The following is a 21915-nucleotide window of genomic DNA, read 5'->3' as shown; positions in this document are numbered from 1 at the left end:
ACGCGGTTCACAAAACGAGCGCACCCAGAGTCAGGCAGACAATTTAATCGACGAGGTGGGCTGTGCAGGGCGGGGTTTTATTTCCGAACCACCCAACTACTTGTGTGGCAACATTGACAGCTATCGTCTTCTATTTCACTCGTCTATCTTACCCATTTAAACATTTGACGGTAGGTGGCAAGTTTGCTTATCACATTCAATATATCTATAACGGGAATTAGACGGCTATTTTAAGCTAGCGAAAGTTTAGTAGACGTCGTAAATCTACGTAAAGTCTTGCTTCATTGACAACTCGTCTGCTCCGTATTGACGTCAGGTAACTTTAATGTAGGATGCGTGTACCTCACTTACACAAACGCACAGTAAGGAAACATCGCTTTGCATTGACAGGGGTTGCCAGTGTTTTGACAGTGCCCCATTTCCCTCGCTTGTGTGTTTCAGGCGTCAGTCATGGCTGCTACACAATGTGTCACGAAGGTGGAGCTAACTGTGACTTGTGATAATCTCCTGGATAAAGATATCGGCTCCAAGTCCGACCCTCTGTGTGTGCTGCTGATGAGCAGCAAGGAGGGCCATTGGTATGAGGTCAGTAGGAGGCTGAATGTGTTGGCTTGCCAGAGTCCACAGGGACAGGTCTGAAGTAAAGACCATTGAACCTGCAGTTCAGCATTGGACGACATTCAGTATCAATACTTTTGAACAAAAGTGATGGATGCAGACAGTGCAAAAAGAATAATAATAATTAATGGACAGCTCAATCGTCATTTTAGACCTTTGACATATACACTTATACATATGCACACGAGTGCTAGAATGCATACACCTTTTATGATTTTGTACTGTACACCAAGGATAATTCAAGTTAACCTGAGAGGAAGTTTAATTTCCTAAACTTAGCCCTGCCTGGTCTGTGAAACATTTTACTATTTTTGTTTAATATGCTTCCATTATTGCCTCGTTTAAAAACGACATTTATTTTCCTTGTTTATATGTTGAAATGTACATTTCGCAAAGAACCACCGAAAAAACCCTAGTATTTCAACAGGTTGGTCGCACAGAGCAGGTCCAAAATTGCCTAAGCCCCAAGTTTGCCAAGAAATTTGTCGTGGACTACTACTTTGAGATCGTGCAGAAGCTGCAGTTTGGCATCTACGACATTGACAACAAAACGGTGGACCTGAGTGACGATGACTTCCTGGGACAGCTGGAGTGCACCATGGGCCAGGTGAGGCCTCTCTGTCACTCCGCTCCTTTTATTCACTTGTAGTAGAGTGTTACACAACACGTGTGTATCTACACACAACACAAGCAGACACCATCACTGCTTTTGAAATCAGAGCCCACATGTAGCACCAAGGCCCCTGTTTGATTTTTTGTTGGGGTTTCTACAGTCCTGTGGGCCTCCCACACACATTCAGGCTCATTTCTGAGGGTGCCGGTTTGCTTCAGAGGAGTTGTATTAAAGTGTAATTCCGGCAAAAATTGAACCCAGGGCCTTTTCGGCAAGAAGACCAATAAAGTAAACCCTCCAGAGTCCAGACACTTTTTTCGGTGCATAATTGAGAATAGAACTTGCCCACGAATGCCCGGAGCAATGTAACAGCCCAAATGGCTATCATGTTATTGGCTCGGGGCATTGTGTACTCTTCCAAATCAACATTTCTTAACCAGTAATATTACTCAAAACAGCACCAAACCTCTGCAGTAGTATGACTAGGGTCCCTACACATGAAACTAAGCAACAACAACTTTGTAAGCGTACCTGGAGTTGGCTGTTTTTAGCCGATTCTATCAAAACGCTATAACCTTGGAACGATGGGGGCACTGGTTATGATAAAAACTAAATCGCTATTTTAAACCAATTAGAAGGCTAAAAGTAGCCCAACACTTCTTTGGTAGTATAATAAGGGTCTTAACATATACAACGAGGCATTGAGAACTTTGTAAGTGTAAAGATTGTTTATTAAAAAGGACATTTTAAACACACAATACCATCAGTAGATCAGCCGTCAACGCCATTTTGTTTTTAAGAATTGATAAGTAGATTGGCGAACACAGAGTTTGCGTGTTGACGGATGTCACAATCTCTGTGTTCGTCAATCTACCTATCGGGCTACTTTTAGATTTTTAAGTGGTTTAAAATAGCAATCTAAAGGAGAGCCCTTCTAACCAATCAGAAGCGAAAGGCGGTACTTGCCCCTACCATCCTACAAAAATTATATTTGTTACTGGTAAGGAACAGAAAAATAGCATTTTTTTAATAAATTCCCGGTACGCTAACTAAGTTGTTGCTTTGTTTTATGTGTAGGGACCCTAGTCATGCTACTGTAGAGGTTTGGTGCTATGTTTTAGCAATATTGGTGGATAAAGGTCCCATGGCATGGAAATGTCCCTTTATGAGGTTTTCTAACCTTGATATGAGTTTCCCTAGCCTGACTATGGTCCCCCAGTAGCTAGAAATGGTTAACGAGCACTAGCTATCCTACTCTGCCTTTTGAAAGAACAAAGCTCAGACCCGCCGATTGGGAATCTTTTCCTGTATGTCGTCATACAGGGACATGTTACCTCCCTTTTCTCTGCTTTGCCCAATGAGCTACGACCGTGCGAGCGCCACGTGTGTGTGTGTGTGTGTGTGTGTGTGTATGTGTGTGTGTGTGTGTGTGTGTGTGTGTGTGTGTGTGTGTGTGTGTGTGTGTGTGTGTGTGTGTGTGTGTGTGTGTGTGTGAATACACACACTGTCACTCGTGTGGAGGCACACACAGCTTTTGGCCATGATAATATGTATAAGATGATATAGATATCTATTATTTAGATATAGAGCTCCAGGACTGTAACGCAAGTGTTGTACACTTTTTTCTGCTGTTCTGCTGTTGGTGTTATGGCGCATAACACGTCGGGTCCTCTGACATCTCTGGTATTTCCACAATGAGACTGTAGTGGGGGTTATCTCTGACTGTAGTGGTTGATAAGGATTTGGGTGGAAAGGAACTTTGGCTTTGACTCCCTGAAGTACATCAAAGGAGAAAGGGATTGTTGCCCGCGATTGTTTCCCGCTGGAGCCCTGCTGCCCGCTGCCGAGGCGGTGGTCCCTCGGCAGTGGCGCGTTTGGGGAAAGCTCAATGTGCGACTGGCTCGTAGTGGCTGTAATTCTGCCCTTTTAAAAAAAATTGATTTGGAAGAGTTCACACTGCCCCTAGCCAATAACATGGTAGCCTTTTGGGCTGTTGCATTGCTCCGGGCATCAGTGGGCAAGCTCTATACTCGATTATCAACGAAAAGAAGTGTCTGCAGGGCTTATTTATGGGTCTTCATGCCGAAGAAGGCCCTGGGTTCAATTTTCACCGGAATTACACTTTAAGAGGCTGTAGAGTCACTGCCGTGCTCCTTTTGCCCAGGTGGTGTCCAGCAAAAAGTTAACTAGACCGCTCATCCTGAAGAACTCTACTCCAGCAGGGCGTGGCAGCATCACGGTAAGTGATGAATAAAGAAATGGAGAGAAAGAGATGCAATGTCCTATCATCGCATCCATCCCTTGACCCATTGTTTCTTTGAACCTTCTGTGGCTCCCCACAGATCATGGCTGAAGAAATAAATGACAACAGAGTGGCCAATTTTGAGGTGGAAGCAAGGAAACTGGATAACAAGGTGCAGACCATCGTAACTTTCTGGAAGTGACAGCAACTGCTACTTGTGCATTTTGAAATAGTACAAAACTGAAAAAATATGCAATTTCTACCAAGAGATTTCCAGTGTCATTTCAACCTCTTCTTTGTGTTTTTGTTTTTTTTAGGATTTCTTTGGAAAGTCTGACCCTTACTTGGAGTTTTACAAGCAGACAGAAACTGGGTGGCAGCTAGCTCACAGGACAGAGGTATACAGATTCTGCTGTTAGCGTTAGTGTATTCTGCTGTTGTATTTTGACCGAACACATTTTTTGTGTAATAACAGAAGAATACTTGATTTGTAATTTAAATACAAAAATAGAGTTGTGAGTCAAGCTTCACAAGTAGGCAATGTCATTCACTATTTGTTCTATTGTATCAATTCACTAGTTAAGGCCAAACCCTAGATCATGAACATCTAACAATTGGTAACAAAGCAGTCTCTGCCCCAGCTATGTTGATAATGAAGAGAAGAAATGTAATCTGGTGGTTCTCTTTGAAAGCAGTTAATAGTTCCTGGATTAGTCTTGTAATTGGATTGTATAAAGGAGAACCTCTCAGAGACTACAGCCAAGATGAATGCCAAGTTTTCAATGTTCCCAGGTGGTGAACAACAACCTGAATCCAACATGGAAGCCCTTCCGTATCCCGGTACAGTCGCTCTGTGGTGGAGACATGGAGAAACCCATAAAGGTACTGTGACCAGCCTCCCTCTCTCCCCCAACCCCCTCTCTCCCCCACCCTCCTGCCTCTTGAACAAACACAACAAGCACTCCTTCTGCTATTGCTGGATCATTAACACAGGGTTGCATTGTTTTCTTTGCTAATTATTTATCATGATCAGACTTGAAATGCATAATCTGGTTTAGGGTGGCTGATTATTTGCTAGAAATTACATATTGCCTTGCTTGCGCACGCACATACACAAATACACACACAGGAACAGTAATACACACACAGGCATCAACACATTTAGGAATGCGTTGAGTTGATATGAGCCCCAAGGCCTCTGGGAAACTTAACTGATATTGGCCTGTTAATGAGCTCCCTTTTCTGTGGATTTTCAACCTTCGAAGTGAGCCAATGTGTCTACCAGCGGTGTTGAACATGTAAGTTTGGCATCGAGGCCTTTTGTGTCTTCAATTGACTATTTTCCATGAGTTCACGGGTGAGGTGTGTGCATGGGCATGTGTGTGCACATGTGGTAGAGGGGAGAGGAGCAATAGATTACGACTCAGTGGGTGGATATCACCATATGCCCATTATTTGACGCGGTCCTTTGGTCTTTCTTCCGAGTAGGGCCGGGCTGCCTCCACCTTACCAAGCCTATCAGGGGTTTAGTTCTTTATTTCATCACGGACATTGCATGCTTCTTTGTTAATACTTCTGCTAACTGCAGCACTTCAACCTGCACTATCTTCTTTTTCACGACAGACATCAATTTCTTCAAAAACTGTTAAGAAATAATGTTAAATAGTTATCACCTAGATTTTTTTCCAGAGATGAAAAAAGAGAAAAAAAAGGAAAAGACATCATTCAAAGTGATGGCTGCCGTGAAAAGTGACACTGGCTTTTAAATCTGGGAAATGGCATGTTGTTAGCATGTGCTGCACGTCCGCTACTTGCGCAAAAGTTTCAATGCGCGTTGAATTGTTTTGCTTCTGCCCTCTTCCCGCAGGTGGAATGTTACGACTACGACAATGACGGATCACATGACCTCATCGGATCCTGCGAGACCACGTTGAAACGCTTCCAGGAGGCGACTCGATCCTCTCCGGTCTGTTTTGTGTTTGTGTGCGTGTGTGTGACATAGATGAGGGTATTGGTTCCTGTCTCTCCTTTCCAAACGGATACTGACGCCTGTATTGTCGCTCTCCCTTCCTCAGGCGGAGTTCGACTGCGTCAACAGCAAAAAGAAACAGAAGAAGAAGGGCTACAAAAACTCTGGCGTCATCAGCGTGAAGCTTTGTGAGGCCAGTTGCGCTCGCCTTGAACCCATTTCTTTGAGTTTGTTTGATTTTACATTGCACCCATCTCTCACTACCATTCTCAATCATTTGCTATTCAAATTCTTTAGGTGAAGAAGGAGTACACCTTCTTGGATTACATCATGGGAGGTTGTCAGCTCAACTTTACTGTAAGTTGTGTGTCGTCCCAGTCCTCTTAAATCGTAAGAAGCTTTTTTCCTTTTTGTGCAGCAATCAGTGTCATCTAAATGTGTCTCACGATCCATCCCTTGACTCTTCACTCATTGGCCCCTTGTCTTCAGGTCGCCATCGACTTCACGGCGTCCAACGGTGACCCCCGATCTCCGGAGTCACTCCACTACATTAGCCCACAGGGGGTCAACCAGTACCTCACGGCCACATGGTCCGTGGGCAACGTCATCCAGGACTACGACAGGTAATACAAACAAACCCACTCTGCACTCCGACCCATGAGCAAAAGTTTGTGTGCTTTCCCAGAAACCACTACACAGCAAAAACGTAGTATGAGGTTATGGTAGATGATTGATAACAATAAAAGTATGAAATAGCTCAAATATAAACGGATCAAAACAAAAGTAATTTTTGCATTCAAACAATGCTGTTTTAACTTCACATTTCACCTTGTGTTTTGTAATATTTCCTGCTCAGCGACAAGATGTTCCCTGCCTTTGGATTTGGAGCTCAGGTTCCTCCCCAATGGCAGGTCAGTACTTGCATCACATTGGGGTTGCTACAGGACAGTTAATTCAGTTGGTATTGACGCATGGTTCTTCTTTTCAACCGATTTTCGGTTTCTTCTTTGCAGGTTTCTCACCAGTTCCCTCTGAACTTCAACCCGTCTAACCCTTTCTGCTCCGGTAGGTTTCCACATACAAGCTAGGGCAGGTTTTTCCATGTGTTTTCCCTAACCAAGAGGTGATATCCCTGAACCGTATCTGTGTAGGGGTGGCTGGGGTGGTGGAGGCCTACCGTGTGTGTCTGCCCCAGGTGAAGCTCTATGGCCCCACCAACTTCTCCCCCGTCATCAACCACGTGGCCTGCTTCGCCAAACAGGCCATCCAGCAGACCACCGCATCGGTGAGCACGTTGCCGTAGACCGCAAAGGTCTAACTGTCTTTGGGTTCTTTTGGTTAGGCTTGTGTCTGAAACCCACTTGAGTTTTTCTATCACTGTAGTTTATATTACAGAGCTACGTTTCCTTCCTCCGCAATGTGTGAGTTTGAGCCACAAGCTGGTTAGTAGGCAAGAGACCTTTAGAATTCAAGAAACAAAATCAGGATTCTGTCCACTAACTGGCTGTGCAACTGTCGATGGTACGATTATTGTGTACAAAGGGTGGTATGGGCTGGGCCGCATTATTATTTTTTTAAATATCTTACTACTATAATAGCAGGGCTGTCGCACCAGTTACTCATGTGCGCATGTGCCAAGCAGTCTGCAGCTCACACACACACACACACACAGCACGCGCAAACGCATACATACACCACAAGCGCGCATATACACACCGCACACACGCGTGCATGCGCACGAACATACTTGGAAACACAGGTAGGTACACATCTTTTGTTTGTATAATATATATGCGTTATAGGAAGTGATTTTATTGAGAACATTACTACTAGAATGCAGGTATGTTCCGGTTATTTTAAACTACCAGCCAGTTGGAATGTTACACAATGCAACTTTAACAATCCAACTCTTTGCAGCAATACTTTGTGCTGCTCATCATCACCGACGGCGTGATCACGGACATGGACCAGACGCGCAACGCCATCGTCAACGCCTCCCGCCTCCCCATGTCCATCATAATCATCGGCGTGGGCGGAGCCGACTTCAGCGCCATGGAGTTCCTGGACGGCGACGACGGGCGGCTGCGCTCTCAGACCGGCGAGTCGGCCATGCGGGACATCGTCCAGTTTGTCCCCTTCAGGGACTTCCAGAATGTAAGTAGGCGAGACGATAGCTCTGAGGTTGTCACCGCATGGATCGTGCTTTGCTCGTAACCACCGGCCGATTAATAGTTGAATTAAGCCTAAAAAAAAACATGGAGCTAAACGGCCTGACACTGTCCTGTCGCTTCTGGTCTCTGGTTCTGAATTCCGACCGACCCGTGGGCCCGGTGCACGCCCAGCTCACCTGTGTGCCATGTGTATCCGTGTCTTTACAGGCCCCAAGCCAGGCTCTTGCCCAGAGCGTACTGGCCGAGCTCCCGCAGCAAGTGGCCACCTTCTTCGGCCTATTTGGGCTGAAGCCTCCCAAGGAGGCCAGTGCATCCTAGGGGGTACCTCGGTTCTTTAGAATTGTTTATAACAACAACAAGAAACAAACCCTTAACCCGCTGCCTTGGCCGCTTGTCCTTAACCTTCGTGCATGAACCCTTTCTCCCTCCGCCCCTGCATGACTTTCTGTCCTCAAGCTCAGCAGCGTTTTTTGTACGTCTCCATGTGGATGCCACCCCCTTTCCCATTCAGAAGTCATTTTTGAGATGATTTTCTTTCATTGTTTAGAAGAGTGACCCTTGCCCTTGCCATTGCCCTGGTTATCTTTTCTCTTTTGTATCTGTTCGAGGCCTTGTAAGATTTCATTCAAGTATCAGTGACACTGTGACATACTGGCTTGGCTACCAACGTTTTTAAACATTTGTTAGGCTGCCTTTATAAACTGCATTATTAATGCAAGCATATATTAACCAGGAAAGTAAAGTTTTTATAATACATTGTTATTTGGCGCCGCCAGTGACGTTGAAAAAATGGTCTCTGATTCAAAGGCAAGTGTCTTATTAATCTATTGTCTAGTTGTTTCATGTTTAGAGGTCAACTGCAACACGCATACATGTATTGACTTACACAGGTACTTGGGGTGAGCCAGAGAGTGACAGCTGTAACTGGACTGCGGTTTGAATACAGCATTCATTCATTCACTGCATGTAGACCGCCCATCCCTTCCTCAAGTTCATTAATTGACTCTGTAGCTGTTAAGTGCTTTTGGATATGTACTTCTGGTCCTCGTGTACGATATCAAACCCCCCGATGTGTCATGTCTCCTCCCTGATCCAGGCCCCCCCAGAGGCCCTGGCCCGGAGCGTGTTGGCTGAAGTCCCCGCGCAGGTGGTGGGCTTTTTCACCTCCACGGGCCTGAACCCACCCGCCGACAACAACAGGAGCACCAACCCCACTCCGGCTCTCGTGGGGACCGTCTAATTGTGCATGATGAGGGAGGGTTACAGGGGGAACTCGCCACTAGTCACCGTCCAGCACCTAAAGAAGTACCGTACGGACCGCAAGGTCCCTGAGTCAAACCTTCCCTTGACCCCACGAGCGTGGCTCTAGAAGGGTATCCGTACACGCGTAACGTAGCTCGTTCTGCAAGCCTTCTGTGCCAAATATCGCCTGCCTGGCTCCCCTCTTACCTGTGCACCAGTGAAAGTGACCAAGCACACTCTTACACTCCGCACTGATGGATATGTTTGCTTTAGCCAATCGGCAAAGGGACTTTGCTCGCATGCATGTTTTATCCAATGTTATCCCCTGTGTATATATAGCATTATGTATTCAACATTTATCTTTATCACACAGCACAATTTTCTATTTTTTTAATTATTTAGTTTTTAAGATTTTCTGTGTTCTGCGTCACAACTGTGCATTTATTAAACACCTGTAGGTCCATATATTGTCTGATAGTATATACATGTGTAAGATTGGTCCATAGCCTATGGAGAGTTTTGCCCAAAACATCTCATTTTATTATTACCAAAGTATTGTTTAGTGTGTGTTTTTCACGTTATTGGCCAATTCTTTAACATGTTTTTGTAATATTCTGAGGCTTTTATTGTTGCAGTGCCATTTCTTTGCGTTCTTTGACATGACTTGTATCTCAGGAATGTTTAAATAATCGCAATCCAGGAGACTCATGACATGTATAATTTCCAAAGAAGGGAGTATCATTTCGAAAGAAGGGAGTATCATTTTATTTCCAGAGAAGAGTAGCCTCAAAGCATCGTCAAATCCATTGTTGTCCAAAATTCACTATACACTAATTCCACATCACGTGTATTTCATTGTTGATCATGCGTTTAAAATTTTAACTAATGTTTAGCTCCTGCATTATCTTTCAGCATTGACTGGATTATCATGTTATGAAATGACCCACCAGTTTATATTTACATTGTAATCAATAATGTTGAAATAAATGTAAGTATCACATCAACACTGCTTTTTTTTTTTTTGTTTAAGTTTAGCTAAACTGGTTACAGTTTAACTAAACTGGTCGTGTGTGTGTGTGTGTGTGTGTGTGTGTGTGTGTGTGTGTGTGTGTGTGTGTGTGTGTGTGTGTGTGTGTGTGTGTGTGTGTGTGTGTGTGTGTGTGTGTGTGTGTGTGTGTGTGTGTGTGTGTGTGTGTGTGTGTGTGAGATATAGATGACAGTATTGGTTGCTCTCTCTCCTTTCCATACGGATGCTGACGCCTGTGCTGTCTCTCTCAGGCGGAGTTCGATGATCTCTGTTTTATAAATAAAGGTCTACTCAGAACCTAAACTTGTTGTATTCTGAATAGACTTCTAGTTGTATTAGTGGTTTTCTGAGTTTTCAACTCTGGTTATTTGCTGCTCCCTTCATGATTAGCTGCAAATCACTCACTACATGGTAAAAGGTAGAACGATGCACAGCTGCCTATTGTATTTGGATAGACAGTTGGCACACATAGAAAATCTTAGTATAAAGCATTGTGTAGAATCCTTTCAAAAAATAAACCGTTACCTGCGTAAGGTATTTTCCCCAATCGGCTTGCCGTAGAACTCGAAACCCAAAGACAATTCAGGAAGTAGGCCTACTCTTTGGCGTTGGCCAAAGCTTGCTTAGGCTTGAGCAAAAGATTGTGGGCGTTTCCGAATACCATCGACATTATCTATAAAGACTCTTCTCTTACCTATACTGGTCGCTTGTCAAGGACAGGAACACACTGATTGGTATGCCGTTGAAAGAGTAATCCATGGCTTTAAATCTTTTTAAGTTTGGTTTATTTATTATGTTTTTTTAGATTGTTTAAAGTTAGTGTGTAAGTGTGTCGCAGTTTGAATACATGACAAATAACAACGTTAGATCAGAATAGGTAACACTTCCTGACATGTGAAATGCTGAAGTAATATAGCCTATTCAAAACAATTACTGAGGCTTGCCACGTACTTTGGCTGGAGTGAGACTGCAAAATATCAGTGGACGCGCGCGGCGAACATTTTTGACAACCGTTAACCATATTTTTACTCCTTTATTCCAAGTGTATTTTAATGAGCAAAGTGACAATGAATTCCTCAATAAAATTTGCAAAAGTTTTAACAATGAAAATAGAATAACCTTTTGTCAAGGTGCGCGGTCGGTCCGAATAGATATATAGACTGATCTACCGAGGATGTTTCCTATATATTGTGCGGTCTAGTGAGTGATCAACGAATGGAAAAAGTTTTTTTTTTTTTTTTTTAAGATCGGCTATTTTGCATTACATAGCCTACGTGAGCGTGAGATTGATGCTGAAATGTGTCACGCAGGATGCGTTTGCAAGCTTGTTCACTTTGCAATGTTGCAAATTGAAATGTCAGCAGTACGTTTGTAACAAGGGCTATTCAAATGATGGTATCAAGGAAAACTTCGCACTGTTCACTTGTATGCGTTTTTTCTTGTGTTCCTCTTCCTCTGTTATGTTTGACCTACAGGGCATTTTGTGAATTCCGGACATAATGGATACAACACAGTTAATGTTTCATTATTCTCCCACGTTTCTTTCTTTGTATCAGACACAATGGCATCCTCAACCCCTTTGACCGAGGCCAACACCACCTTTACCCTGGCCTTGTTCAAAAAGATCACGGAGGAAAACATGTCTGGCAATGTCTTCTACTCTCCTCTCAGCATCTCTTCGGCCTTGGCCATGGTGCTGCTGGGTGCACGGGGGAACACCTCCACACAGATGTCAGAGGTATACACGCACGCACGCACCATTCGAAGTGGGTGTATTCTGAAAATTATGTTGAGTTCACATCTAACCAATTACACAGTAAATGTATGGGTTTATTCCATAAGTTAAGCGTAATTAAGTTGGTAAAGGCATATCGCAACATTCTTGTTGAGTACGGTGTAATAGCGTTAATGAAACAAGCGAAATAAAACATATTTATTAAACATGTTCCCAAATGGAAGGGACAATGGGGGTAACGGGGGATTAACTGTTAGTGCGGATGACGATTTCCCGTATCATTTACGTTTTACTGTAACAGTCGATGCAAGCTCTTAAACATCAAGGATGCTTAACAGCATGCTTAACAGTATGTTAAAGTAGATAAAGTAGAGTATTAATGCAGTACCATTCTTGAAGCCAACAAATGCCCTTAAATTCTGTGGCTAGTGTGCATATAAATTGTTTGTATGGATCTTGTATTTTCTCTTACCTTGGGTTGTGCTAAGTTCAGGTGTCTTGTACAATCGTGGGCTTAGACCTTGGTGTATGGACGTGTTCTCTTTCTAGTTGGCTTTCAGAGCTTCCCTCTCCTTATCTGACGGTTGTAAAAGAAGCCATGTGTGCCTCAGTGTAAATGTATGAAAAGAAAAAGAAAGACTGACAGAGAAACGTATGTGATGATGAATGCAAGGAGGGGCTTTGAGTCACCGGAATCCTCCCGAGGAGTTGAAAGGAGTAAAACACAGTGACCGACATTGGTCCTTAACAGGGCCGTCGCACCAAATTCTGGGACGTGGCCTGGCGGCATTTTGCCACTGAGCGCAGTGTGCGGCTCCTAGCCACTAGGGGGAGGTAGAAAAGTCTAAAGATGATTATTTATTTTTTTATTCCCATGGGCCCCCCTCTGCCTTGGACCCCCCCCACAGCTGTCCCCTTACACCCGCAGTACGACGGCCCTGGTCCTTAACCTGTCCACCAACATTGAGGGTTGAACACACCTCAGCCTATTGACAGGGTATTTTCTTTTTTTTTCACATGCATGTGTGCTTGCAAATACTCATGAGCAACCACACACACACACACACACACACACACACACACACACACACACACACACACACACACACACACACACACACACACACACACACACACACACACACACACACACACACACACACACACACACACAAGCTGGCACACTGTTGAACTGCACAGCCATCCTCTTGACCTTAACAATTTTTTTTTGCATGTTAATGCATGCTTATGAATAAACACAGACACACCACACACAGTGTGCACACAGCTGCCTTCCCCAGCCGTCCTCGTGACCACAAGTCCCTGCCGAACCCCCCCAGGTGCTCTGCTTCTCTGAGGCAGAGGGACCCCAGCAGCAGGCTCTTCCAGCACTGGCACAGATGCAGATGCAGCAGAGGGCGCCCACCACCTTTCTGCCACCGTTTCTGCTCAAGAGGATGGTACCAGGAGCCAAAGCCTCAAACGGGGCCATTTTGGATGTTGTCGCTAGCTTACTTAAGTTACACTAACAATTGGCTTGTCAGGGTCTTTTGGAGTCAACAAAAGGGTTATTATCCCCAGGGAAATAACATGGCTCCTTCTTCTCTTCCGTTGCACTGCTATGACGTTGTGCGCATGTCTTTTAAACGGGCTGCAGGTCAAGAGGCCAGAGAGCCAGTGGAGAAGTTCTGGGATGTTATGAGATGCGATGGGATGCTGTGTAACAAGGCTGCTTCTTTACTAATGGGATACCTTGATTCCCAATGCGGGACTTGTTGAGTGTGTATGCTGTGTTTGACTGTTGTTTAATTTCTTTCTTGCTGTTTCTGTAAGAAAAATACTAGAAGCGCTAATCGTTGTTATTGCTAGACCGATTGAGCTGGTGAAGACTTCAGACTCACCTAAGCTACTGCCTTAGAAGTGTACAAAGCAAGATGTTTATTATGCCATACCTCTTCTAAATAATATATTTACATATGTTTACATATTTCTACAATTTCCCTCTCTGTCATTTTCCTCAAGGCTAGCAAATGTTTGACTGTGCCTTGCCTATGTGGGCTCTATCAAAGTACATGGCAGTAGCATTACATTTCTTGCTGCTACTTACTACGTTCTAATCTGTTTTGTGTGAGCATTCGGGTGGTGGAACGCGGTTGTACATCATCTTGCTGGTGGACAGGGGAAGCGGCAATCTCTCCCGCAACCTCTCCTCTCTCAGACAGTGGTCTTACGTTGTGTTTCTCCCCCTCCCCTCCCCTCCCCACACACATACTCTGTACGATGTAGGCGCTGCAACATCAGAAGGGCGAAGAGGACATCAACGCCAGCTTCTCCAAACTGCTGAGCGAGCTGAACAAGCCAGACGCGCTGTACTCCCTCAGTCTGGCCAACAGGCTGTATGGAGAGAAGACTTACCAGTTTGTTCAGGTGAGGATTAAATATCAGGAATGCAGTTCTATTCTTCTTTTCTGTACAGTAATTCAAGGTATGGTAGGTATTTTGTCTTTATTTTTACTTCTCATTTCTACTCGTAATTAGTTAACACTCAAAAAAACTGTTCAGTCCGGTTTTACGTCTGCATATTCATGCCTATGTGGAATCAGAACACAACTCAGAGACGATAAATGATCATATTTAATTGTTGCCCAGCACTAATGGCATCATTGATGAATGATGGCATGAATACGTCAATAAAAAGAAAAAGTGAGAGGCCCATCATCTCATCATGTGACTTTCCATACATGACCTGGACCTATTTATCCTCCATTTATAGGTATTATGCAATTGATTGTGTTATGCTACATTTGGGGGATTGGTTGAATGTTTCCAGGAGTTCCTGGATGAAACCAGGAAGTACTACCAGGCAGACCTCCAGTCTGTGGACTTCCAAGCCAAGGCAGAGGAGGCCAGGGTGGAGATAAACACCTGGGTGGAGAAACAGACACAAGGTGGGACACTAACACACATATGCAAACAAACACACATACAGTGTGTATGTGTGCGAGTAGTACGTGTGTCTCTTATTGTGTTATCTTGAAGTCGCAATGTGTTACATTTCAACTAGTTGGTAGTTTAAAGCTACCCTGACAATGTTATCAATAGTGGTTTCAATAATCTTATTATGTTATACCTGATATAAAATAAATTATTTAAATTCTAGCCAGCCTATACCTCTCTCTTGGTTTACAAGAATCTTTTGACACTCAAAAAATCCCTCCTACTCACACCACCCAGCCAGCTGAGCTATGCTAGTTTGCATCCCTCAGTTTCCCATCCAGTGAGTGAACAGAACCCTGTTATTGAGTTTTAGCATTCTGAACGTCCCCGTATACTCACTGGGAGGGGTTCATTCTTACACATTGCGACCTTACACATTGAATTGGAAGTTTCCAGCAAAATGCTACATTTTCTTTCCTTCTTTTGATTCTTCGTCTTTGTTCACCTAGATAAAATCAAGGACCTGTTGGTACCTGGTGTGGTTGACTCGCTGACCAGGTTGGTGCTGGTCAACGCCATCTACTTCAAGGGAAAGTGGGACGAGCCGTTCAAGAAGGAAGCCACCGAGGAGACTGCCTTCAAACTGAACAAGGTAGCGCTGCAAGACCGGAGCCAAGGGTGGGCCAGTTCACCACTGCCATCTTTGCACTGACACCCACCACAACTCAACCTAATGGTTGCAGATTGCAGGCTATGACTTGCAACAGCCAGCCCTCCATGCCTGGGAAACGTTATAGTGTCCGGTTGGGATTTGAGTCAGAGATGTGGAACATTGAGAGAAGTTTATATTTCATAAGAAGCTTCAGGTGCCTGCGAAAAGGGGGATAAATATGTTTGGTGAACAGAGAATTGATCTCCATACATCTACTAAGAAACATAATTTCTGTTTTGTCTAAGCGTTCATCATCCTTGTGATTAGAAAGAGACATACGGCAAGCCACACCTTAGATCAGATCTTATTGACCGGCGTGTGCAATGTCAAGACTAGTCAAGTCAAATATGTTTGACCTGTGTTTAGTTACAGTTACAGTCCCAAAGGCCTTCGCAGGCCATATAGTTATGAAACCCTCTAACCTTAGCAATCCAAAGAGGAGCAGAAACTCCCTTAAATGGCAATGCAGGAGGCAGGCTACCTTGATCGCATACTATGGATCAAATTAGCAGAGGACAGTGCACGCATATTGCTTCTGTACAGTTTTTCTTTGGACCAACAACCCGACCATTTGCAATCTCTACAAAACCAAGATTTCCATTTGTTTTCACTTGTTGTAGTTCATTCTAATTTCGGGGGATGCAAGGCTTTTAAAATAGCAGCTAGAAACCCTTGAGGAAAAATCCATGAGCATGGCAATATGTGTTTTCTTTTAATAGATATGCATATATACATTAATATACACACATTTCTTTCAATACATATGCTGAATGCACATAAGAAAAATGCATGCAGTAGCCACCTCCCAATTACCTTATATCATTATTAATATTATAAATAAGAAATATATATTATGAATGCATAACCCTGCTCGTCTTTTGTTTTACCCTCAGAATGACACTAAGCAAGTGAAGATGATGTACCACAAAGCAAGGTTTCCTCTTGCCTTCATCCCTGAGGCGAATTGTCGGGTAACCCCATTGTACTATTTAAACTATCAGTGGTTATCAGCCGAATATTCAGTGTTACTTGTTCAGCTAGGTTTGTGGTGCAACAAGCTCATTCTTTATTATCTGTAACTTATGCAATCCTCTTTGTTTCAGAGTAATTACAATGTCATACTGGGCACTGATTCCATACATTTTATTTAAATTAAAAAAATATATGTGTTAAAGGGCCAAGGCATATTGTACGGGATCCAGTAATATGCACTTTTTAATGTGTTGTTGAAATTGGTTTTTACATCCTGACAGCAATAAATAACTTATGGGCAATGAAAAAGAAGCGAAAAAAAAACGAATTCTGTATCTGCTATAAACCTGTTAAAATGCTTACCAATCGGAGACACTGTACCCGAATCTAAAGAACCAATCACAAGCCTGCGCGTTCTCTCCCCTCTGTGTACGAGCCTGAGCCGGCCTGAGCGCGTTCACGGAGGGCAAAGAAAGCGTTGTTGTCATAGTAGTTCATGACAGTGGACTAGTGAGCCTACAACGTTTACTCAATGGAAGAGAAACAACTGAAGTTACCACTGCCACCGTTACTTGCCCCGGTTCATCCTTTTAAAAAGGCAAGAAAAAGAAAGACAGAAACTGAAAAGGCAGCAACAAAAAAGAAGTTGGAGACTCTCATCTCATCTCATTTTCGTCCGCTTATCCGGGGTCGGGTCGCGGGGGGAGCAGCTCAAGCAGGGGGCCCCAGACTTCCCTTTCCCGGGCCACATTAACCAACTCTGACGGGGGGATCCCGAGGCGTTCCCAGGCCAGTGTTGAGATATAATCTCTCCACCTAGTCCTGGGTCTTCCCCGAGGCCTCCTCCCCACTGGACGTGCCTGAAACACCTCCCAAGGAAGGCGCCCAGTGGGCATCCTTACCAGATGCCCGAACCACCTCAGCTGACTCCTTTCTAAGCAAAGGAGCAGCGGCTCTAATCCGAGTTCCTCACGGATGGCTGAGCTTCTCACCCTATCCCTAAGGGAGACGCCAGCCACCCTTCTGAGAAAACTCATCTCGGCCGCTTGTACCCGCGATCTCGTCCTTTCGGTCATCACCCAGCCCTCATGACCATAGGTGAGGATAGGAACGAAGATCGACCGGTAGATCGAGAGCTTTGCCTTGCGGCTCAGCTCTCTTTTCGTTACAACGGTGCGGTAAAGCGAACGCAATACCGCCCCCACTGCTCCGATTCTCCGGCCAATCTCACGCTCCATAGTACCCTCACTCGCGAACAAGACCCCGAGGTACTTAAACTCCTTCACTTGGGCTAAGGACTCGTTTCCTACCCGGAGTAAGCAATCCATCGGTTTCCTGCTAAGAGTCATGGCCTCAGATTTAGCGGTGCTGATCCTAAACCCAGCCGCTTCACACTCGGCCGCCAGCCGATCCAGTGAGTGCTGAAGGTCACAGGCCGATGATCCCATGAGGACCACATCATCTGCAAAAAGCAGTGACGAGATCCTCAGACCACCGAACTTCAACCCCTCCCCACCAAGACTACGCCTCGATATCCTGTCCATGTATATCACAAACAGGATTGGTGACAAGGCGCAGCCCTGGCGGAGACCAGCACCCACTGAGAACGAAACTGACTGGCTGCCGAGAACACGAACACAGCTCTCGCTTTGGGAGTACAAAGATTGGATGGCCCTGAGGATAGACCCCCTTACCCCATACTCCCGCAGCACCTCCCACAGTTTCTCCCGGGGGACCCGGTCATACGCCTTCTCCAGATCCACAAAACACATGTAGACCGGATGGGCATACTCCCAGGCCCCCTCCAGGATCCTTGCGAGAGTGAAGAGCTGGTCCGTAGTTCCACGTCCGGGGCGAAAACCGCATTGTTCCTCTTCAATCTGAGGTTCGACGATCGGCCGAACCCTCCTTTCCAGCACCTTGGAGTAGACTTTACCAGGGAGGCTGAGAAGTGTGATACCCCGGTAATTGGCACACACTCTCTGGTCCCCCTTTTTGAACAGGGGAACCACCACCCCGGTTTGCCACTCCTTTGGCACTGTACCCGACTCCCACGCGATGTTGAATAGGCGTGTCAACCATGACAGCCCCTCAACACCCAGAGCCTTTAGCATTTCTGGCTGGATCTCATCAATCCCTGGGGCTTTGCCACTGCGGAGATGTTTGACTACCTCAGTGACCTCCACCAGGGAAATTGACGACGAAACACCATCAACCTCGAGCTCTGCCTCCAACATAGAGGGCGTGTTATTCGGATTCAGGAGTTCCTCAAAGTGTTCCTTCCAACGTCCGACGACCTCCTCAGTTGAGGTCAACAGAGTCCCAACCTTACTGTACACAGCTTGGATGGTTCCCCGTTTCCCCCTCCTGAGGTGCCGGATAGTCTTCCAGAAACACTTTGGTGCCGACCGAAAGTCCTTCTCCATGGCCTCTCCGAACTTCTCCCACACCCGCTGCTTAGCCTCCGACACGGCAGCAGCTGCAGCCCTACGGGCCTGTCGGTACCCTGCAACCGAGTCAGGAGTCCTCCAGGATATCATATCCCGGAAGGCCTCCTTCTTCAATCGGACGGCTTCCCTGACCACCGGTGTCCACCACGGTGTCCGAGGGTTACCGCCCCTTGAGGAGCCTAAGACCCTGAGGCCACAGCTAGCCGCCGCAGCTTCAGCAATGGAGGCTTTGAACACCGCCCACTCCGGCTCAATGCCCCCAACCTCCACAGGAATGCCAGAAAAACTCCGCCGGAGGTGTGAGTTGAAGATACCTAGGACGGGGGCCTCCTCCAGACGTTCCCAGTTCACCCGCACTACTCGTTTGGGCTTACCAGGTCTATCCGGAAATTTCCCCCATTCCCTGATCCAACTCACAACCAGATGGTGGTCGGTTGACAGTTCCGCCCCTCTCTTTACCCGAGTGTCCAAAACATGCGGCCTCAGATCAGATGACACGATCACAAAATCGATCATTGATCTTCGGCCTAGGGTACTCTGGTACCAGGTACACTTATGAGCACCCTTATGTTCGAACATGGTGTTTGTTATGGATAATCCATGACTAGCACAGAAGTCCAATAACAAATGACCGCTCGGGTTTAGATCAGGGAGGCCGTTCCTCCCCACCACGCCTCTCCAGGTGTCTCCATCGTTGCCCACATGTGCGTTGAAGTCACCCAGCAGAACTACGGAGTCCCCTACTGGAGCCCCATACAGGACTCCATTCAGGGTCTCCAAGAAGGCCGAGTACTCTGAGCTGCTGTTTGGTGCATACGCACAAACAACAGTCAGAGTTTTCCCCCCTACAACCCTTAGGCGCAGGGAGGCGACCCTCTCGTCTACCGGGGTAAACTCCAACACCGCGGCGCTCAGCCGGGGATTTATGAGTATCCCCACACCCGCCCGGCGCCTCACGCCCTTGGCAACTCCGGAGAAGAATAGAGTCCAACCCTTATCCAGGAGTACGGTACCAGAGCTGAGACTGTGCGTGGAGGTAAGCCCCACCAGATCTAACTGATAGCGCTCCACCTCCCTCACAAGCTCCGGTTCCTTTCCTCGAGACTGCTCGAGGAAAAACGAGAATAAATATTGGATTAGCTTTTCAGCGATGGCCACAGCTGAGGGAGTTGAATGGCCTGAAAAGTGACGCAATGGTTGCCGTTCAAGTAACCCGTAAGCAGCAGAAGCGCTCGTGCACGGCTCTGTGTCGAGGGGTGGGGGCTGGGAGTCCTGAAGGGTGGGGGAGGAGTTAAACGGAACTCCGAAGAGAAGCTAATTTCAAATCATGCTAGCTCTCTCACATCGTACAGTATAGCTTTAATGTATGATATCCATTTGTTGAGAAATCCAACGCACACCAATTCTTAATAGCTTTTTCGAGGTGCTGGTGACGGTATCGTGTACGGGATAAAGACAGGTTCAGAGAAACCGCACACTCTTGTTCAGATGCCGAATAATATTGTAATGAACAACGTTTCGGCCTGAGGCATTTTTTAAGTTTCATTTGATAGAAAAATCTAGAAGATAGAAGATAGAAAAATAATATCCAATCATTTTTCTATCTTACTATTTTTCTATCTTGAGAAATTGCTACAAACAGTTTCCTTTGGGATTAATACAATACTCTGAATGTGTTGGTAAAGATCCTGGAGCTGCCCTATGAAGGCAAAGAACTCAGCATGCTGATCTGCCTGCCTATGGAAATTGAGGACGGCACCACCGGCCTGGAGAAGGTAGGAACAGTGCAGAGAGGTACACGCAGTAAAAAGAACGACCGGTGTACCAACTGTAATGTCATCGTTACCCAGAGAAAAACATCTCCCTCCCCCTTCCCCTTCCCCCTCGAACTGAGAGCCAATCATCTTTTTTTATGTCATAGTGAATTCGAGCTAAAGCAGGTGGCTCACTTGCAATGGAATCAGACCCCACACGCTAACAGTCAAATCAACCACCGATTTTCTTCCTTCAGCTGGAAGCGATGCTGACCTACGAGACCTTCATGGAATGGACCCGGCCCGACAGGATGGGCCGGAGGGAAGTCAATGTGGGCCTGCCGCGATTCAAGATGACGCAGACCTACGACATGAAAGACCTGCTGGTCAGCATGGGCATGGTGGACGCCTTCGACCAGGGCCTCAGTGACTTCTCTGGTAGGGACCACACAGCCGGATCGCGTGATCCAATTGTATTATATATCTTAAAAATACACTTTTGGAAGGGACCATATTATGTTCTTTAAAAAAAGGTGAATTGCCAATTTGCTTGATGCTATAAGCACTCTATATATATATATATATATATATATATATATATTTATGAATAACTTATAACTTAACAATATACACGGCAATAGACACATTTAACTACATTAGAGATTTGTAAAAAAAAAACTAAATATTCAATAAACGGCTGCCACTGCCCGGGCTGCTGAGCACACAGTCGTGAATGATAAACTCATTCAGCGCCAGCGGTAGTGAAACACTCCCACAGCCCCCGTATCATGTGTGCTAGAGAGCTCCACACCCCCTCAACACCTCCTCCTCTCCGATAGGCATGTCCTCGGCCAACAACCTGGTGCTGTCCAAGGTGGTCCACAAGGCCTTCGTGGAGGTCAACGAGGAGGGCACCGAGGCCGCCGCCGCCACCGCCAACATCTGTGTGATGTTATGCCTACCCCCCCGATTCGTCGCCGACCACCCCTTCCTCTTCTTCATCCGCCACAACCCCAGCAAGAGCATCCTGTTCGCCGGCCGCTACAGCTCACCTTAGTGATGGCTGAGGGTGGGGGGGGGGGGGGGGGGGGGGGGGGTGGACACGTGTCTGTGAGAGCCTCCAGTGTGAAGCGCACAGCGCTTGCCTACATTCATTAAGCGTTCACTTGTCTTTTAAACTGGAGGAGACCTGCCTTGATCAGACTGGGTTGTTGCTGCAAAGCTTTGAAATGTACTTGTTTTTAGTATCGAGGTAACTCATGTTGGTGGTATAAATTCACATCCAGTTAATTGTTGTGGGAAACCTTTATTTTAAGTGTGTGAATTTGGGTTTGGCTTACAAAGACAAAGACTAAACAAACGTACCAAAAAATTATGAAATACATTTTTGGTGGTTAGTTTCTTTGACCTTATTCTCCATAATAAATAGCTTTTTTTTATATACACGCGAATATGTATCTTTTTAATAACTAA

General features: G+C 45.6%; 2 protein-coding genes across 6 annotated transcripts; both read left to right on the top strand.

Moving 5' to 3' along the window:
* Nucleotides 1–12: 12 nt before the first annotated feature.
* On the top strand, nucleotides 13–9859 carry LOC115536987 (copine-3). 4 transcript variants are annotated; one of them, XM_030348522.1, is made up of 17 exons: nucleotides 13–170; nucleotides 442–585; nucleotides 1046–1225; nucleotides 3396–3470; nucleotides 3574–3645; nucleotides 3791–3871; nucleotides 4266–4355; nucleotides 5341–5439; nucleotides 5549–5635; nucleotides 5740–5799; nucleotides 5932–6065; nucleotides 6299–6353; nucleotides 6456–6507; nucleotides 6594–6727; nucleotides 7360–7596; nucleotides 7821–7934; nucleotides 8710–9859. In XM_030348522.1, the coding sequence occupies exons 2-16, from the start codon at nucleotides 451–453 to the stop codon at nucleotides 7929–7931; spliced, it is 1602 nt and encodes a 533-aa protein (XP_030204382.1). In that variant the 5' UTR covers nucleotides 13–170; nucleotides 442–450; the 3' UTR covers nucleotides 7932–7934; nucleotides 8710–9859. The 4 variants fall into 4 exon arrangements, with proteins under 4 accessions (XP_030204382.1, XP_030204378.1, XP_030204381.1 ...); XM_030348518.1 differs by lacking the exon at nucleotides 7821–7934; XM_030348521.1 differs by having other exon boundaries at nucleotides 7821–9859.
* A 594-nt stretch (nucleotides 9860–10453) lies between these two features.
* LOC115536991 (leukocyte elastase inhibitor) lies at nucleotides 10454–21885 on the top strand. Of its 2 annotated transcripts, XM_030348533.1 has the most exons (10): nucleotides 10454–10616; nucleotides 11439–11620; nucleotides 12958–13077; nucleotides 13904–14044; nucleotides 14448–14565; nucleotides 15064–15206; nucleotides 16160–16237; nucleotides 20374–20463; nucleotides 20700–20880; nucleotides 21282–21885. In XM_030348533.1, exons 2-10 carry the CDS (start codon nucleotides 11444–11446, stop codon nucleotides 21497–21499), a joined length of 1266 nt encoding a protein of 421 aa, XP_030204393.1. In that variant the 5' UTR covers nucleotides 10454–10616; nucleotides 11439–11443; the 3' UTR covers nucleotides 21500–21885. The 2 variants fall into 2 exon arrangements, with proteins under 2 accessions (XP_030204393.1, XP_030204392.1); XM_030348532.1 differs by lacking the exon at nucleotides 12958–13077 and having other exon boundaries at nucleotides 10455–10616.
* Nucleotides 21886–21915: the final 30 nt, after the last annotated feature.

The sequence above is a fragment of the Gadus morhua genome, chromosome 23 (genome assembly GCF_902167405.1).
Source record: "Gadus morhua chromosome 23, gadMor3.0, whole genome shotgun sequence".
In the NCBI taxonomy this organism is placed as follows: domain Eukaryota; kingdom Metazoa; phylum Chordata; class Actinopteri; order Gadiformes; family Gadidae; genus Gadus; species Gadus morhua.
Note: the sequence above shows the minus strand (reverse complement) of the source record. Positions and strands in the feature narration are given on the sequence as shown.

What these genes read in the sequence shown, in the direction of transcription:
- LOC115536991 (XM_030348533.1), top strand. Translation starts at nt 11,444, where the DNA reads ATGGCATCCTCAACCCCTTTGACCGAGGCCAACACCACCTTTACCCTG. An exon ending in AGACTTACCAGTTTGTTCAG is followed by an intron (nt 14,045 to 14,447) that starts GTGAGGATTAAA and finishes GAATGTTTCCAG; the next exon opens with GAGTTCCTGGATGAAACCAG. An exon ending in CTGCCTTCAAACTGAACAAG is followed by an intron (nt 15,207 to 16,159) that starts GTAGCGCTGCAA and finishes TTTTACCCTCAG; the next exon opens with AATGACACTAAGCAAGTGAA.
- LOC115536987 (XM_030348518.1), top strand. Translation starts at nt 451, where the DNA reads ATGGCTGCTACACAATGTGTCACGAAGGTGGAGCTAACTGTGACTTGT. An exon ending in ACATGGAGAAACCCATAAAG is followed by an intron (nt 4,356 to 5,340) that starts GTACTGTGACCA and finishes CTCTTCCCGCAG; the next exon opens with GTGGAATGTTACGACTACGA. An exon ending in AGGCGACTCGATCCTCTCCG is followed by an intron (nt 5,440 to 5,548) that starts GTCTGTTTTGTG and finishes TCCCTTCCTCAG; the next exon opens with GCGGAGTTCGACTGCGTCAA.